General features: G+C 44.1%; 1 protein-coding gene across 2 annotated transcripts; it reads left to right on the top strand.

Annotated features, from left to right (window-relative positions):
• Positions 1-2600: 2600 nt before the first annotated feature.
• On the top strand, positions 2601-9898 carry LOC123426287 (uncharacterized oxidoreductase At1g06690, chloroplastic-like). 2 transcript variants are annotated; one of them, XM_045110088.1, is made up of 11 exons: positions 2601-2725; positions 2875-3216; positions 7902-7993; positions 8084-8121; positions 8213-8374; positions 8462-8484; positions 8593-8664; positions 8761-8928; positions 9155-9237; positions 9315-9377; positions 9526-9898. In XM_045110088.1, the coding sequence occupies exons 2-11, from the start codon at positions 3156-3158 to the stop codon at positions 9709-9711; spliced, it is 948 nt and encodes a 315-aa protein (XP_044966023.1). In that variant the 5' UTR covers positions 2601-2725; positions 2875-3155; the 3' UTR covers positions 9712-9898. The 2 variants fall into 2 exon arrangements, with proteins under 2 accessions (XP_044966023.1, XP_044966022.1); XM_045110087.1 differs by lacking the exons at positions 2601-2725; positions 2875-3216 and adding an exon at positions 7075-7492.
• Positions 9899-16804: the final 6906 nt, after the last annotated feature.

The raw sequence follows: 16804 nt of genomic DNA, 5'->3' as shown, positions 1-16804 counted from the left end.
CTGAAAATGTAAGTTACGACTTGCATGCATGACTTGCTTATGTGGTGTTGCATGACTAGGAAAAATAGGAAGTGAGTTGTATCTATTTAGGAATAGAAGATTAGATGGATATGCGCCATATTATTTGCACAATTATAATAAACTAATATTTATGGTGGTGTCACCTTCAAGAATAAATGAACAACAAGCACATGAATTAGTGGTATTACCCTTCAAACAAGAAGAAAAATGTAAACAAATTGCACACCGTTTACACGTTACATTATTTTATAATACCTAGCAAGAGAGTGGGGCGTTTTTTGAGGACGAGCTGCATGGAGGCCGCTATCTGCGGCCATCCGTTCCGGCGCTGTGATGCGTGTTGTCTGAGCATTTAGTTATATATTGTGTTTATTTAAATACATATACATATGTGCCACTGCTGGTGTTCGTTGTCTGTATATGGTCATACGTTTCCAGTGGCTATCTCAACGAAACGAGATGTTCTGGATGGGCAGCTTTTAATTCTGGTAAATACTTCCTATCTATAGTCAGATACGAGACTATTCCCAGACCGCTCAGCTGTCGTTGATTCTATTAGAATCTTACGGTGGTAGATATGCCTATCCCATCGGCCGAGGAGTTAATTACCAGCATTATCCACGCCTTAACTCCCTCCCTGATTACTCTCTCTTATCCCACCCCCTCCTCCCGTGGCCTCGCAGGGATCCTCCCTAGATCTTGCAACCGCGGCGGCGTTGATCGCCATGGTGGCGACGACTCTGAAGATCGCCATGGAGGGACGATCAACGCGCACTACTGCATCCTCGACGCTCGGGCGCCTGGCTTTCTCAAGCGCCACATCCACACGGCGACGACTTGCAGCGACGGGAAGGTGCAAATCTCCGTGGACGGCGGAGACATGCCGGCACCGCCGGTCTGGGTGTTGATCCAGTTCGCCTCCCAACGCCGACTCCGTGTCTCCATGCCCCACCAAGCAGCGGCACCCTCCTCCCTCCTCCACCAACTATGATGCACCCTTGTGTGGTGATGTCTGCTCGCTAGTGTGTGGTGCTCGCATGTCAGGTAGTACTACCAGATGACAAAGTAGGTGATGGCCTGGATGAGGTGCCATCTTCACTGCATGCCGCTACTAATTTTGTCAAAGTCTCATATGACATAGTTCGTTCTTCATTTTCAGGATCTGTTCATCCAATCATACATACTTCCTTGGTTTTGTACAGACACCTTGCTTCAAAGAGTGCCCAACCATAATTCTCTATTTTCTTGGATATGTTTCTATTGTAGACAAGACGATCTCACGCCATGTCTACGACAACCTCATCTGACTCGCACACGCACCATCGCCGATCCGTTCTTTTGAGGAAAAGAAGATATGTGTTAGGAACCATGAAGCATGTAGCATCTGTTGAAAAACATAGTTGTTTTTTATGCTGCAACATACTACGAACCTGAAGCGCAAACCGGCTATGTACGAAGCAAGTTGCATAAATAATGAAAGCATACAAGATTACTAATTGAAGTGTACGTTTTGTTGTTTGGGAAAGAAACATTGGTATAATAGACAGGGTGCATGCAACAATATTGTTGGAAGCATAGTTGACTGACAGTGGCAATGTATAGTCCCTTGAAACAAAAAATAATATCTGAAAATAGGAAGCATGTAGCAAAAATTTCAGAAACATATGTCATTTTGTAGTATGACATTCATGAGAAGCATTACATGTGTTCGAAGAGTCGCCACATTTTTACAACATTTATTTGATGAAAGTATGCCACATTTGTAAGACGACATTATGCTTATTCTTCATACCGAGCTCATCTGCCTTCGACATCATTGGCATCATGCCGAACATGGCAGTAGTACGACAATACCTATGGTGACGATGCAAAGGGTCCTATTGTATTGTGTTGACGCAACACATGAGGTAGTGCTTACATTCACCATAGAAGCATATCCTTTGCACAAAAAATATAGCATAGATTAAATCTTTCCTCTGAACAATATTTTTTCATCAGTTTGGAGTGTTTCCATGGCACAACAACAATGTAGTCTTTGCATAAAAATGCGTCTTGGAAAACATAGGTAGTGTGCTAGATGCACATTATCTCCCGTATGCTTGCAACAGTTAAAAGGAATGTTTCCATGTCAAAAAGATGCACATTTTCTTTTGTAAATATGGATAACAAATTGTTTGGAAGCAATCCTCGGAAGCACAATCTTTAAAAGCAAGAAAGAAATCATAACGATAATTAGCACAATTCTTGGAAGCATAATTTCCGGAAGCAGGAAAGAAACAAATCCTAGCCATAATTACTGGAAACCGACCAGGCCATCAATAAATGCGCCGAGGAAAATAAATGCATCAGTAATTAAGTTTACAATCCATCAATCACGTCTGGAAGTTTACTAGCTAATCTAACGACCAGCGTGCATTTGATCCAAAGGCCTTGGCCTAGTCTGATACATGTGAAGCATCAGTAGTCTGATGCCTAATGATGGCCATTCTGCCCACTACGCGGGGCCGGCATGGGTGGTTGGTTAGCATCTTAAATGTATCTACCGGGCCTGTCAAAGCGGCAGCTGGTGCCATTCAGCACTGGAAGTGCGTGTTCAGTGGGTCAGATGTAGCACCACATATTTCCTCCCTCCTCACCTGTGCGAGCTGAAGCAGCTTGTCGCCATGGAAGGCATGGGGTTCTTCTTCAAAGAATCTGTAGCAGGGTAATTTTTTGATAAGAAATCCTAGCCCCTTTGATTAGAAAATACCTTTTTTGGCATCGTGTGTTGTGCTAATGGTTGATTTGTGTGAATGGCTTCCTTCCCAACCTCAAATCCTAAGAATCAGATTTGGTTCTCGTTTGTTTATGTAGGCTCGTGCCGCGCTTGGACGGAGGGATTGTGTTGAGATATGCGGTTGCTCGCGCGGAGCTGACCGACGGCAGCACGATTGGAACCGTTGATGCAGAGGATGGCTTGACTTCCTATCAGTAGGTGTTAGGGGCTGGATGTCGCGTTGGCTATGGTGTGGGCGAGGAAACTGCTGAAAGGTTGATCAGTGAAAGAGATGCCGGCTCGAGTGGCCTTGGCGGCGAGGGGGTTGGTGATTCCTGTGATATAGGCGACGCAAGGACTTCGTGTGACGCGGTGGGACATGATGCAGATGAAGAGGGCGTTGGAGTGTGCAATACGAATGGATCTTGTTGGACGAGAAGGTTATTTTTCTCTCTTACTCATGCTTGCACCAGTTTTTGTTTTTGTTCATAATTTTTTGAACTGCTGTACATGTCTATCGATTTTAGTACACATCTAGATGCAAAAAACAAATTAAGCTGTTTCAATTGTTCTGAAAGTTGTTACCAACGTATGCCTTTTTTCATTTTATGAGAAAGTATAGTATAACTGAATTGTCTTTGAAATATCACCTCGTGTCTCGGGGGGGGGGGGGGGGGGGGGGTTGTGAAAAAACTTGCGGCGAGAGTTCATCAAAAACTGTGATTAACCAAAAAAAAATTAGTCCGCTCATTGTCTTATTTTTTGGGGCTTGTTTAGAGTGCAATTTGACAGAATTCGTCCAAGGGTAATAACATGCCATCGCGATTGTGGCCGGTGGTTACAAATACGCTTAAAGATCAAATTCGTCGTTCATGGAGCAAAATACCACTCCCTCCGTTCAAAAATAAGTGACTCAATTTTGTACTAAAGTTAGTGCAAACTTGAGTCTTTTTGAGTCACTTATTTTGGGACGGAGGGAGTACATCTCATAGTTTGATAAGTAGCGTAAAAAATGATTTGGTTGCAGCGCGCAACTTAGATTCCTTGGTTTATTTTTTTAATTGTCTCCCTGGGTGGTTTGCTGTTGATTTCAGGGTCAGTGTTGGCAATGCAACACATGAGAGGGAGCGAAGCGCATGAGAGCGTGAGTTTGCCCATGTTCATCACTGTGGGTGAAAGCTGCTAGCACTGCATGTCGACGGTGTTCAGCTGCGTGGCACGTCTGACCAGCGTGTCCTCGAGGCGTGCCCAACCTAAGATGCAACTGTGTGAAAATACGGAATACGGTATCGAGTGTGCACCCGTGAGATCGAATACATGGCATTTAGAGCATCTCCAGCTTCGCGCCGCGCCCAAAAAATGCGTTTGTCGCGCGCGCTTCGGCTGGTTTAGCGCGGGGTTAGGCGCTGCCTCCAGCAGCCGCGCTATAATGCAGCACGCGTGCCGCTCCAGCAATGTCAAAAAATGCAACGCGCGCACATATTTTTTAATAAATATATTGCATTAAAATAAAAAGGATACAAAGTTATTTTACATAGATTGCAACTTGATAGGTAGTTCGAAAACATAGATAGATAATTTGGTGCTAGATAGTTCGAAAACATAAAAACTAATCTCAGTCGCTCCAATCATCTGCACCATCATCATTGTCGTTGGTGTCGTCAGAGGTTGACAGCCAGATGTCGAACCAACGCTCGTCTTCTTCAGTGAAGAAGGACCTCCCGCCTGCATTGACGATGTCGGCCCGCGCACTCGCCAATGCCTTCCGCCGATGCTTGTCCAACCGCTCCTCGCGGCGCCGGCGCGTGTCCTCCTCGCGGCGCCTTGCCCAATAACCCTGCTCGTAGGCGACGTCCTCCGGGTGGTGCCGGCGCCAGTCCGCCATGACCCCTCGTCCTCCTGGGCGACGAGGAGGCGGCGCTGCCGCGCAGTGTGCTCCGTACGGTCTTGTGCGGAGTTTACACGAGGCGGCGGGGCGACGTCTAACGCCTGCTGGAGCGTGTGGACGTCCTGAAAGTTTATTTGGTGGCGCGGCCTGCCTAGGCGCCACGCCGCCGCGTCGAATGCGCGGGCGGCCTCGTGCGCCGTGTCATATGTGTCGAGGCTAAGCCGGAGATCGCCGGAGCGTATCTCGGCGTAGAACCCGCCGATGGGGTGCCCGCGGACGCCGCGGTAGCCCGACGCAGAACGGCGGCGCGGCGGCATGGTGGCGCGTCGGGGGCGGGGCGCTGGAGTGGTGGCGGCGTGGAGCGGCAGCGGCGCGAGAGGTAGAGGGAGAGAGAGAGAGAGAGTGGAGCGGTGGCGGCGCGAGAGAGCGGCAGAGCGCTGCGCTTTTATAGGCGCGCGGGAAGCGACGCGACAAAAATGGCGCGCGAGCTGCCGCCTTTTCGCGCGCGCGCAAGCGATTACCGCGCGCTGTTTTCCCGTCACCGTTGGAGCGCGTCATTCCATCCCCGCGCGCTAAAATGACGGTCTACAGCGCGCGCGATATTTTTCGCGCATCTGTTGAAGATGCTCTTAATGCGTCGATGTAGCTTCCACACGAGGATGCTAGCGGTCAGGATACCCAGCTGCATGGAGCTCGTCCTCCAATCGACATTTTCGCTAGCAAGATGCATATAATATTAGATATTTTCAGAAAATAATTCTAAAAAGGAATGAATTAGTTGCATCGTATTATCCTTACATAATAAATAAATGAAATACAAATAAAAATAAAATATATTTTAGGAAGAATGAATCAGTGGCACTGATACAAAGAAATTGTGATTTTTTATAGTATGAAAAAAGAAGCATACAATGAAATTTTTGCAAAAGGGAATTTTTCTAAGGAGGAAGGAAATAATGGCATTTGTATTGCCCTTAAAGAAGAAATAAAATTTAAAAAGTCAAAAAAATAAAATAAAATAGTTTTTTCTAAGGGAAAATTAATTAGTGGCATTGCAATTACCCTTTGAGAAAAAAACAAGTACTGGCAAAATTTACACACAATTAATATATGTGTTTTTGGTAATTTGCAAAAATAAGCACACAATAGCGTATTTTGGAAAAACAAATCCTAAGGAGTGAATTAGTGACATTGTTATTCCCCTTAAAGATAAGAAAATGAAATATAATGAAAATGTTTCTAAGAAATAATGAATTAGTGACATTGGTATTACCCTTTGAGAAGAAAGAAAATGAATTATAAACAAAAAATCATAGGATAAATTAATTAGCACCATTAGTATTAGGCTTTAAGAAAATTAAATATAAAAAACAAGTAATGGCAACATTAGCACATAAATTTTGCTTTTTTATAATATGCAAAAATAAGCATATAGCAACAGTTTTCTTGCAAATCAAAAAAATCCTAAGAAAGAACGAATTATTGAAATTGTTCTTACCCTTAAAGAATATTAAAATTTAATAAAAATAAAATACAAAGTTTTTTAAGAAAGAATGAATTATTGACATTGGTATTGCCCTTTAAGAAGAAATAAATAAAACTAAAACACCAAAATAGAAAACATTCAGTTTTCCCGGTAAAATCAATTAGTGAACTGATATTACTCTTTAAGAAGAAAAAATGAAAAAATTGCACATTTTATAATACGAAAAAGTAAGCATATAATAGGCGGGGTTTTGCAGAAAAATAAATTCTATGAAGGAATGAATTGGCGACATTCGTATTACCCTTGAAGAAGAAGAAGGTAATAATAGTAAAAAAGTTCGAGGAAAGAGTGAATTGGTGGCATTGGTATTACCCTGTAAGAATAAAGAAATATATGATGAAAAAATTGCACACAATTTAAAAAAAGTGATTTTAATAATATGCAAGAATAAGAATATAATAGTGTAATAAAAAAAATCCTATGAAGAAATGAATTAGTTGCTTAATGTTACTCTTAAAAAGGAAATAAATAATAGATAAAAAAACATGACTAAGATAATGAAGTTTTCTAAAGAATAATATATTACTGGCATCAATAGTACCCTTTAAGAGAAAAGAAAAAGGAAATCTTGCACACAACTTTGCATGGAAATTGCATTTCTTTTAATATGCAAAGAACATATATACATATACTAATGCAACTTTTGCACTCACACATATTGTATAATATTATTTACACTTACCCAATATCCCAAGAAAACATAAAAAAAATACCTTATATTTTACAATGACCCAATATAAAAAAAAGATATTCCAGTTCTTTTTACCAGCAAAAAAAAAGAAAGATATTTCAGTTCTTTTGAGTGGAGTAACCCGCAACGAATCACTTCCAAAGGCGCTGACCCCTGAAGAAGAGAAGAGACTACAGGTGTGCTGCGCGCGTCCGGCTGAGCCCCACGCGAGCGCGCGCGGTCACCGGCGCCTCCACGTGACCCGCCCCTCTCTTCCCGTGGCCAAACAAAACGCGCGCGCTTCGCTGCCACTCGCCAAGAACACCACCGTGCCGCGCCCACTTACCACGCCACGGTAATTCCTACCCCCGCTTCCGTCCGCGATGGCCCTGCAGGTCGCCGGCGGCGCGGGATGCTGCGGCTGCCTCCCGCTCCTCGGCCAGCGGCGAACAGCAGGGTTTCGCCCGCCCCGCGCGGTGACGTCGGAGGGCGCGGCGGTGGAGGACGGCAGCAAGGCGATGCTGGGCGCGTCCGGCGTGGCCGTGACCAAGCTCGGCATCGGGGCCTGGTCCTGGGGCGACACCACCTACTGGAACGACTTCCAGTGGGACGGTACGTTCGCCGCGCGCCATCCAGATAACCTTCTTCTAAATTGAACCCATCGCTCTTGTTGGTCCACCTGCACCTGCGTTCATCAATTGGATATCTGTTTCTTCAGAATTAGGATCATACCATTCACCTGTTGCATCATTGCATGCTTGTTGTTGGCGTTTCTTGGATGGAATTATGGTCATGCGCATGAGGTGCTTGTTGCATTGCCTGTCAAAACCTTGTCTCACGGCACATGTCATCGTGTATGCTCTCTAAAATTTTAGCCCCAGAAAACTGCAAAATACCAAAAAAGAAGTGTTTGACTGTAATATTGAGTCAATTTCGTATTGCTCTTGTGTTTTATGCCAGCACACTCATATCTGATTGCTGTAACATGTCTAACATGAACGAGTATTTTCTGAATTTTCAGATAGGAAACTCAAGGATGCCAAAGGAGCATTCGATGCGAGCGTTGATAGTGGAATAACCTTCTTCGACACCGCGGAAGTATATGGTGCAGGGGTAGGTATCAAGATAGTTCTTGCTTTATTGCTCATTCTCTAGGTCATTTCAGGGCAACCCTGACAACCTTCTGATTTTGATGACATTTAGGTATCGGGAGCGATAAATTCAGAAAGCCTACTGGGAAGGTATATCATGCATCATTACACAACATGCCCGTATATTTTGATAATGAAATCTTTACAACATCTGTTGCAAATTCCCCTTAACTCCCATCAGATTTATTAAGGAAAGGCAAGAAAAAGAAAAGGTTGATGTGGCCATTGCAACAAAGTTTGCGGCTCTTCCATGGAGATTTGGCCGGGGAAGTGTTATTTCTGCACTGAAGGGCTCACTTTCCCGCCTTGGTGTCTCCTCGGTTGAGTCATACCAACTCCATTGGTTAGTAGTTCATCGATATATAGCTTTAATGTCATTTTTGTAACTCTTCATAACTTGCTGAAACTGTTCTTTTCATATCCTTTTCAGGCCAGGGATATGGGGCAACGAAGGTATCCGAACCTACGTAAATGATGAATATTTTTTAGGGAACTTTAATGTCTTATTTTAAACCCACTGCGGTGCAGTAAACTAATTGTTTTATTTCTTTCATAATCCAGGTTACCTTGACGGCCTTGCTGATGCTTATGAGCAAGGTCTTGTAAAATCCGTTGGAGTCTCAAATTACAGCGGTTTGTGAACGCTGACTTCGTTTCTCATTTGACGGAGCATATTATGCTAGCTGCTTGTTTTGTGGTAAAACTAAGCTGAATCACATTCATTACCAGAGAAACGTCTGCGAGATGCTCATGACCGCCTCAAGAAGAGAGGAGTTCCACTTGCTTCAAACCAAGTAAATTACAGTCTGATTTACAGGAACCCTGAGGAAAATGGGGTGAAGGCTGCTTGTGATGAGCTTGGTATTACTTTGATTGCATATTCACCAATAGCCCAAGGTATAGTTATGCTTTTCATTTTTCATGCACCTTTGTTGTTTGACTATACTGAGCAACTCAGCTCAACTAGCTTCAGGGCTCTCTCAATCGCATGATTACTTTTTTCTTTTGGTGTAGTTTATCATAATCTTAGTCTTCGTTTTATATATAATTAGCTATCAGCACACAAATGTGAAATACTATAATGCACCCTTTTCAACCTGTTTCGGTTCTCTTTTCTTTTCAGGTGCTTTGACAGGAAAATACACTCCAGCTAATCCCCCTACTGGACCTCGTGGACGGATATACACTTCTGATTTCCTGTCCAAGGTTGCCGCACCTTGACTTCGAACTCTCCCTTTCATCTCTTTTGCGGCTCTGCTCACTCTTCTCATTCCACAATGCAGCTCCAACCGCTTATTAACAAGATTAGGGAGATTGGAGGAAGCTATGACAAAACCCCAACTCAGGTATAGTGTTCTTTATTGCATGCTTAATTATACAGTGTTCATCCTCTATAACCAGGTCTTGCCTTATCTTAACGATGTACAAAGAAACCACGCAATCATGACGACGAAACAACGGCCGTATGCATCAACTGTTTTTGTTCATGTGCAGGTGGTTCTGAACTGGCTTATTTGCCAGGGCAACGTGGTGCCGATCCCGGGGGCAAAGAACGCGGAGCAGGCCCGGGAGTTCGCCGGTGCGCTAGGGTGGCTCTTGACGGAGCAGGAGGTGGAGGAACTGCGGTCCATGGCGCGCGAGGTGAAGCCCGTCATGGGTTTCCCAGTAGAGAAGTTGTAAATCTGCGGCCAAGTTGCCCTAGTGGTTTACTAGTACACAAGATTTCCGTGATCCTAGACATAGGAGTTGTAGTTCTGCGAAATGAGGTGGAGTTGTAAAAAGAACAAAGACGTAGAAATCATAACGGAAGTAAGTGTATATTCAGGCTCATCGGTCAAATTACATCAAAACGATAGTTGTTTTGTTCTTTTGGTTTGCCCAAAAAAGGTTTCCCCGCTTTATATTATAAAGCAACCATCACCGAATACAACTGAGAAACCAAACAACGCACACACCACACACACCCAAGACAAGATACATAGGTGTCGGACACTGACAGATCACCCTACCGACAATAGAGAGGTGAGTCGGACAACAACGAAGCCAGGCTTCCAAAGCAGTGGCTCCAAGAAGGGTACGACGAAGATAATCGTCGCCGCCCAATTCGCGAAGATCAGGTTTTCACCCGGAGCAAGACGACATGAAGGGGACAACAATAGAGAGGTGAGTCGGACAACAACGAAGCCAGGCTTTCAAAGCGGTGCCTCCAAGAAGGGTACGACCAAGATAACCGTCACCGCCCGATCCGCAAAGATCAGGTTTTCACCCGGAGCACGACGACATGAAGGGGAGCGCCGCGATGGAGCCTTCAGGAAGGGTATGACGACCACGGCCGTCGTCACCATCGGCCCGTCAAAGGACTGGGCAAGTGGTGTACCCCCGCACTCGCCCTTACCAGCGCACCCTAACTCCATCAACCACTCGCAACCACGCCACCCGCGAGGCCATGGTTGCTCGCCCGCACGTGAGACACACGCTCCGCCCACAAACGCATCACCTCCCGCCGCTAGAGCCGCCCCTACAACCAGACATCCCCGAGACCTACACAAGGCCCCGACTTTGGATCAACCGATGGCCCTCGAACGAAATAGCCACCCGCAGACCCTCCGTGGTAGAGTTGCGCCAACCCGCCCATGGCCTAGGAATGGGGAAGGAAGGGGAGCGGACGAATCCGGCCCGGCACCGCGCCGGTGACAAGTGACGCGGCCACGTCGAGGCCACCCATCCCTCGAACTAAGCTCCCCGTCGAGCATGAGAGAAAGGGGCGGGGAGGAGCACCCTTGTGTCGCCTCACCATGGTAGCTGGCACAGCTTTCCGCGAGGCCATATGCAAACGTGCGCTTGCCGATGAGGAAGAGCAGATCGACCCGTCACCTCAATCGAGGTAGCTCACCAGGGAAGCCCTCCAATGCCGAGCGCCGCCGTCCAGCCACAAGGTCCCGACTGAATGGATCGCCCACATCCACCGCTATCGCGCTGCCCCCACACCATCACGCCACGGCGAGAGAAGCCGCCCACAACCCGTGGCGCGAGAGGCGGATCCATACGCACGGAGCTGTCGCCGTCGTCCCCACACCATCTTTTGGTTTGTTTTCTCTAACAAATGAAATTCTGAGAAGCATTACTTGAAGGAAAACAAATCCTCAGATGCGAAAAACATGCATGCGAGACTGAAGCCTGCATGTTTCATAAAGTGACGAGGGACCTTCGACCTCCAAGATCTAGAACCATGATCATTTCCCGGGACACTACAAGAAATATTTTACGACCCTTCATATTGGTCGCCGAAAGATCATTGCTTTTACAACCAATTATTTTGGTCACTAACAGTCTCCCCAGACCACGTCAGATCAAACGTGGCAAGCAGATGTGGAAAAATTACAACTAAACGAAATGGTCAAAAATCCAAATCAGCACAGTCCAGTTCGGTGCTTCACATGGGCCGAGCCCAATAATTTATATCTTTTTTCATGTGAATTTTTGGTCGGCTTCATGGGGCAAGCCCAACATTGCAGCCCTTTTATTTTTGGGTCGCGACCTTTTTACTCCATTGATTTTCTATTTTTAGCCATTATTTTTTGTGTGCAGGTCCCACTTGTCATGTTCTTCTCATAATTTGTCCCACATATCAAGAAGTTCAAAATTAGTTATATTGCTTTCATAATAGGTGCCCCTGGTGAGGTTTCCATTTCACACATTTTCAAATCGGATACAATATCAATATTTCAAATAGAACAGAGAGAACACATGAAATTCGTCAAATTAACACTAAAGCAGTACATTAGAATTTTCTTAGCCTCTTACAAAGTAGATATGCCTACTATTACAATATATAATATGCTTTCTTGGATAAGTAGGGATTCACACCACTTGCTTCAGGGCTTCACGCTTCAACTTTCTTAGGCTTGCAGGTCTTGTAAAAGAAACAACCATATTTTTAAGAGCTACATGATACATATCAAGAATAGAAACAGGGCACAGAAACAAGCAATTCTCATCATGATGTTAAATTGTCGAACATCATAAACTAAAGCAGAATAGTGCTTCTGTATTTTTTGCCTTCTCGTGTTTTATTTCTAATACAACTTGCACTCTGTTTCTAACGAAGGTACAATCTTATTATGTGGATGTACTTGAAAAAAATAGGCCATGTTTCATGTTCGGAATGTGCACAAATTTCCTACACATGCATGAATAAATTTCTATATGATTTGAATCAATAATCATACTTCTAAGAGTCCGAATCAGCAAGAACTCCATTCACAACAAATAAACTAGTCATACCAACATTTTCCGTGATTTTGAATAATTTGATGAGTGCATTTTTAGGTTATTAGTACCCAATTTTGGGTGACAAAAACAACAGGCAACTGAACATTATCATAAGTCATGGTTTAAAAATCAAATCAGATTTACAAGTGAGCATGGATAGAGTTCACAGAAATGATCCAATTCCAAAAATAGGGCGAGGGGGTAGAACAGAGGGGACGCACCACTGGAGAAGAGGGCGACACCGAAGTCGAAGTCACCGTCAATGCTACTGGTGCGCTCTAGTTGCCTACATGTCAGGAGCGAAAGCACAATTGCTCCCTAGGGTGGTTTTGATAATTGATCACAACATATGAATCATTGGACTAATACGTTTTCCAAGTATATTTCAGAAAAGTTTAAAAGATGCTATGGCTAAAGGCTTATGTGGAGATGCCCCTTGATGCAAGAAAGGAATAAGATTGGCTCAAGCTTCAAGCTAGAAGACTCTCCATTTTATATTTGTGAGAAATCACTTTTGAGTCCATAGGAAAGCCAATACTATTAAAAGGGGGTGAGGTAGTAAAATGAAGTGATTTATCAAAGTGCTCAAAGTTAGCGAGCAAAATACTCAGTCATTTTTCCCACATAACCATTCTCTCAAATTCCACATACTCAAATTCGGTGTCACCAACTTTCACATTTCGGACCCACCGAGTTCGACCTAACATAGAAACCCTAGCCATTCCCACCAAATCGGTGCAACCGAAATCATACCGGTGCTATCGAGTTTGGCTGACTAACATTCTGTTGCCTCGATAGACAAAATCGGAATTTTCGAGTTTGAGTATCGAAACCGTCAGCCACCTTTTCGGTGCCACCAAGTTGTGTTATTGGTCCCACCAACATTCAAAAGTTACTGCCTTTGTGTGAATCGGTACCACCGAGTTTATGACCTCGGTGTCACCGAGTTTCCACTTTGGGTGTAACGGTTGGATTTTATGTGCTGCCTATATATACCCCTTAACCCACCTCTCACTCGTGGGAGAAGCACTCAGAACACACACTTCATTGTGAGATCCATTTTCTGAGGGAGAACCACCTACTCATGTGTTGAGACCAAGATATTCCAATCCAATCATTCGAAACTTGATCTCTAGCCTCCCCAAACAACTTTCCACCAAATCAATCTCTCATACCCATGCATATTCTGTGAGAGAGTGATTTTGTGTTGAGGAGACTATCTTTAGAAGCACAAGAGCAAGGAGTTCATTGATCTACCACATCTATTACCTTTTGGAGGGTGGTGCCTCCTAGATTGGTTAGGTGTCGCTTGGGAGCCTCCAACTTCGTGTTGTGGAGTTGAACCAAGATGTTTGTAAGGGCAGGAAGATAGCCTACTTTGTGTAGATCTACCGTGAGTAAGGCTAGTCCTTCGTGGGCACAAGCCGTGCTGGAATAGACAAGGCCGCTTCTTCGTGGACCCCTTGTGGGTGGAGCCCTCCATGGACTCTTGCAGCCGTTACCCTTTGTGGGTTGAAGGCTCCACTAACATGGACGTACGATAGCACCATCTATCGGAACCATGCCAAAAATCGCCATGTCAACCTCATGCGTTTGATCTCCCTACCTTACTCCTTTACTTTACACTTGCATGTTTTACTTTCTGCTGTTACACTCTTAGAACTGCATGTGTAGGGTGTACTTGACTTGCTATAAGTGCCAAGGCTGCCTCTCAACTAAAATTGGGAAAAGGCAAAAAAATATCTTGTCAAGTAGTCTAGTCACCCCCTCTCTAGACATACTTTTGATCCTACAAGTGGTGTCAGAGCTTTGGTCTCCATTGCATTGGTTTCACAACCTAGGAGAGTATGGCGTCTAGTGAGGGAAATTATCACCATAGAGGTCCATATTTTGATGGCACTAATTTTTCTAGTTGGAAGCATAAGATGAAAATGCATATTCTTGGCTTTAATCCTCATGTTTGGGTTGTTATTCGTGTTGGTGTGCAAGGTAACTTCTTTGGAGAAGGATATGAATATGATCGTGATGCGACATCTGATGAACTATAGATGTTGTAACTCAATGCTGAAGCATGCGACATCATCTTCAACTGCCCATGCTCCGAAGAATTCAACAAAATCAGCCGCCTTGAGAATGCAAAAGAAATTTGGGATACATTGGTCGATATGCATGAAGGTATTGATTCTGTCAGAGAATCTAAGTTGGATGTGCTTCAAAGTCAGCTTGACAAGTTCAAGATGAAGGATGGTGAAGGTGCCGCTGAAATGTACTCTAGGCTAGCTCTCATCACCAATGAGATTGCCGGCTTGGGAAGCAAAAAGATGTCCGACAAATTCATCATCAAGAAGATACTTAGAGCTCTTGATGGAAAGTATGACACAGTGTGCACATTGATCCAAATGATGCCAACCTACAAAGATCTCAAACCAACTGAAGTCATTGGTAGGATTGTTGCTCATGAGATGTCACTCAGGGACAAATATGAGATGCACAACAAGTCAAGCGGTGCTTACAAAGCTTCATGTGATGTTCCCGCTACTTCAAAAGACAATCTTGTCACTCATGAAGAGATAAGCCTCATGGTCAAAAAATTCAACAAGTTCTACAAGAGTAGAGGCAAAGAGAGAAGCTCAAGCTCAAGAAGCGTTCATCCAGTCGTGACCGAAACTGCTACAATTGTGGGAAGCCCGCACACTACTCCAGTGAGTGCTCGGCTCCCTACAAACGAAGAGAAGAGTTACCTCAAAGATGAAGCTCAAGAGATGAGTCACCTCGCAGAGAGAGAAGGATTTAGTGAAGATCACTATGAACGAAGACACTCGTGGAGAGGCAAGGAATTGGAGAATAAGGACAAATACACCAAGAGCATCTCAAGAAGAAGACATCAAGCTCATGTTAGTAAATGGGTTTCTCGCTTCGAGTCTGACCACCACTCCGAGAGAAGCTATCACTCTAACTCTGACCATAGTCAAGATGAAGGTATTGCCGGCATTGCACTTGTTTCGTCCAACTCCTACGACCTATTTGATTCACCAAATGAGGGGTTCGGAAACTGCTTCATGGCTAAAGGCCCCAAGGTATCACACCCCGAGTATCTTGATTTTAATAGTGATGAGGATCACCTCTTAGGACAAGATGACTTGCTCTTTGATAAAATAGTGATTGCAATGAAAATGAACTTGCTAATTATCATGCTAGTCAAGAGAAATCGAGTGATGATGATAAGAAAGAAATTGAACGACTAACTCAAGAATTAAAAAGTCTTAAGTTAGCTCATGAGACTACTCTAGAAGATCATAGAGAGCTTGCAAGAACCCATGAGAAGCTACGCTTCGAGAAGCCCAATTTGGAGCAAGAGCATGAGTTCCTAAAAGCATTCAATGATGATCTTCGAAATAAGAGTTCTTCTTATCTAGCCAAACGATTACTCTTGTCTAACTTTGTTCCACAAGTTAAACCTAGGAACACTAGTAACAAAGGCAAGAAAGTTTCTTCATCTAGTAACAACAATGCTAAAGCTAAATCCAATAATGTTGTTGCTAGTAGCTCTCTTGATTTCACTAATGATTCTCTTAGCCAAGTTCCACTTGAGCAAAAACAATTTATTGAAAGGGATTATAGAGAGAGGTGTCTTCAAGAGTATTGTCGGAAGTAAGCAATTTGAGGAAATTATGCGCTAGCAAGGAGGACATCGGAAGAAACAAGGTGTTGGCTACTTTAATGTCAATGGAGATGATTGGGAAGAAGGTCCATACCCCATTCCTAAGTTTGTTCCACAAGAGGAGAAGTATGATTCTACTCCTCCCAAAGGAATAAGCTCACAAGATGGCCTTCTACCGCAAGACCACAAGGGCAAGGGAAGGCTTCAAGATGACTTTGACCCATTTTAAGAAGAACCACAAGTCAAGGTCAAGTGGATTCCCAAGGACACTACTAGCTCTACCTCATCTAGTGCTATAACAACTCCAAGGATTCCCATAAATTTGATGTGGATCCCCAAGAGGAAGAACTAGAAACTTCTTGAGGGCTGACTCCGCCAATGAAATTCACTCTCATTCATTTTGGCAAGAACTATATGCAATCAACCTCAACCATATGCATTACCTCAAGGAGTCACACATTCCCTCAATGGTAAGCAAGGAACAAGGTAATTAATGCATCTCTGGACATCATCCATGTGTGTTTCACTCCATGTCCATGTATATTCTTGCATATGTTCCTTTTGCTTTGGGACTAACCCATGTAGGTGAGAAGAGTAAGAAACAACAAGGATTGCTCCCAACTCAATATGATCTTCATCAACATTGAGCATCCACCACTACTTCACCTACTTGAAGTCTTCTATGACAAAACCCAAGGTTAGTATATCCCTCTTAGGGGAGATGTCATATCAAGGGGGAGCTTTACTCTAAATCTTGAGTATAAGCATCTCCTAAGGATATGAACACATTAATGCTTATGTAAAAGTGGTTACCCCACTTGTGCTTAACGATGTGTATGA

This window comes from Hordeum vulgare, chromosome 2H, assembly GCF_904849725.1.
Source record: "Hordeum vulgare subsp. vulgare chromosome 2H, MorexV3_pseudomolecules_assembly, whole genome shotgun sequence".
Taxonomy (NCBI): domain Eukaryota; kingdom Viridiplantae; phylum Streptophyta; class Magnoliopsida; order Poales; family Poaceae; genus Hordeum; species Hordeum vulgare.
The sequence above is the reverse complement of the archived record's forward strand: the minus strand, read 5'-3'. Positions and strand labels throughout refer to the sequence as shown.